The sequence below is a fragment of the Armigeres subalbatus genome, unplaced genomic scaffold (genome assembly GCF_024139115.2).
Source record: "Armigeres subalbatus isolate Guangzhou_Male unplaced genomic scaffold, GZ_Asu_2 Contig118, whole genome shotgun sequence".
NCBI classification, from domain to species: domain Eukaryota; kingdom Metazoa; phylum Arthropoda; class Insecta; order Diptera; family Culicidae; genus Armigeres; species Armigeres subalbatus.
In genome coordinates this window covers 30,344-32,335 of record NW_026941934.1, presented here as the reverse complement: position 1 = coordinate 32,335, position 1,992 = coordinate 30,344, and the positions used below count along the sequence as shown (strand labels likewise).

Below are 1,992 nucleotides of genomic sequence, written 5' to 3'. Positions count from 1 at the left end.
GCTGGAGACATTTTTGGTTGTATTCCTGTAGGAATTCGCGGACAACATAAAACTTTTTGTTTTCATAATTTTGTAAAGACACGGATTGGCAACCTTACGCCTTTGCTCACAAGGTTACTGGAGAGCCAAACCGGTGATAGAATAAGCTTTTCTGGATGGAATTCATGTTCATAAACAAATGATCTCTTCATTTCAAGACTAAAAATTATTTATCTTCATCAAAAGCGGTTCAATTTAATATCAAATAATCGGCCAATTTGTCACGAAGCTGCATTGCATTTCTGCTTGCGTTATTTCCCCGTTGAATTTCACCTGCGCTCACACTCAGTAATGGCTCGATATTAGCTCGCCATTCCCCTTCGATGATTATGTTGCCCGAACCATCTACCTGATCAACGTACCTTTCCGGACAATATACCTCAGAATTCAATTTTTTCAAAAAATTATGGAGAATTATCGATGCCTTGACAACTTTCATTGCATTTTCTGGCTGCAGATCCATTGTTTTATTCATAATTCTCCATCTTGAAACTAGGATACCGAATGTATTTTCGATGGTTCTCCTTGCAATGCTGAGCCGAGTATTAAAGTTTTCCTTTCTCGGTGGAAGATTCGTACCTGGGTATGGTCTCATCAAATTGTTTTCAAGGGGAAACGCAGAGTCGCCCACAATAAAATGAGGAAACATAACTTCGCTATTGGGAAGGGCACAAGGTTCAGAGCAAACCCACTTGATTTTGCAGCAAAAGTTGGCCAAAAATGCAATTGGAGAAAATACCTCCATCACTGTTTCCACCGAAAGCGCCAATATCCACCATCAAAAATTCATAGTTCGCGTTACATAATCCCATGAGAACGATCGAGTGATATCCTTTATAGTTGTAGAAAGTAGACCCGGCATTCGGTGGGCATTGGATGGCGACGTGCTTCCCGTCAATTGCACCGCAGCAATTTGGAAACTTCCACTTCTCTTTGAACTCTTCGGCATACCTTCTGAAGTCTTCTTCAAGCGGCACAGGTAGGTAATCACGAACGAGAACTTCCCAAAGGACATCGCTCACCTCCATCGTGATATTACGAATCGTTGATTCACCCATCTTGAACATTATGGCCATTATAGCGACTGGGGTACCATGAGCAAGATACCTGACAAAGGTTTCAAAATATTGAAAAAATATAGTTTAAAGAAATTCGAGATCACTTACATTAGAGTGAGAAACAATCTACATGCTGGAGAAATAGGCCTTCGAAATGAGAATTTCTCCAGCCGAGATCGAACTTTCCTCAACAGTAGGTCGAAAGTGGAAGGGCTCATACGTATCGATTCCTGGAAGTAATCCGGATCTCTTTGTCGCATTCGATCGTAATCGGTTTCAAAATATCCTTCAGTGGAGCGATACTGGTTAGAAGGTCGAACCCACCAACGCCGTGACTTGCCTCTGATGAGAAAATCGCGTAAATAATATAAAGCTGTCAAGCCTGCAGCCGGTCGCACAATCCGTTCCATTTCGCGTTGCACAATTTACTCAATTTTCTTGGAAATAAATTCTCGCAACTACTTCAAATACGATCAAAACCCGGAACTACACAATATTATGACATTTAAAAATCATAAAACAGCCCAACGTTGAAGTAGTATTCTCGCATTTGCACAAAATTCCACGCGGCCCAAACCAACAGAAAGGTACGGCCGCGCTCTTACGATACACCGCACTGAAATGAACTGTCATAATATGTACACAAACATTATTGTTATTCCTTACGGAACCTGAGTCCATCAGCGGAAAATAACAAATTTCTTAAATATTCATCGATTGTACAGAAAATATAATGGCACACGAAAACATTTTGATCAATGTCCGGCACCGACAAGCGAGTGTCAACACAGTGCACAGTGATTTCGCGATGGCTAAAACCAAAAAAATGTTTTTTCCTGATATCACAATTATTACATATTTCCCGACATCTATAATACTTCGAGAATCATCAGAA

General features: G+C 40.6%; 1 protein-coding gene across 1 annotated transcript; it reads right to left on the bottom strand.

The window, feature by feature from the left end:
• Positions 1-716: 716 nt before the first annotated feature.
• On the bottom strand, positions 717-1,612 carry LOC134202346 (uncharacterized). Its single transcript, XM_062677373.1, has 2 exons — positions 1,206-1,612; positions 717-1,146 (listed from the first exon to the last, which is right to left on the bottom strand). The coding sequence occupies exons 1-2, from the start codon at positions 1,505-1,507 to the stop codon at positions 717-719; spliced, it is 732 nt and encodes a 243-aa protein (XP_062533357.1). The 5' UTR covers positions 1,508-1,612.
• Positions 1,613-1,992: the final 380 nt, after the last annotated feature.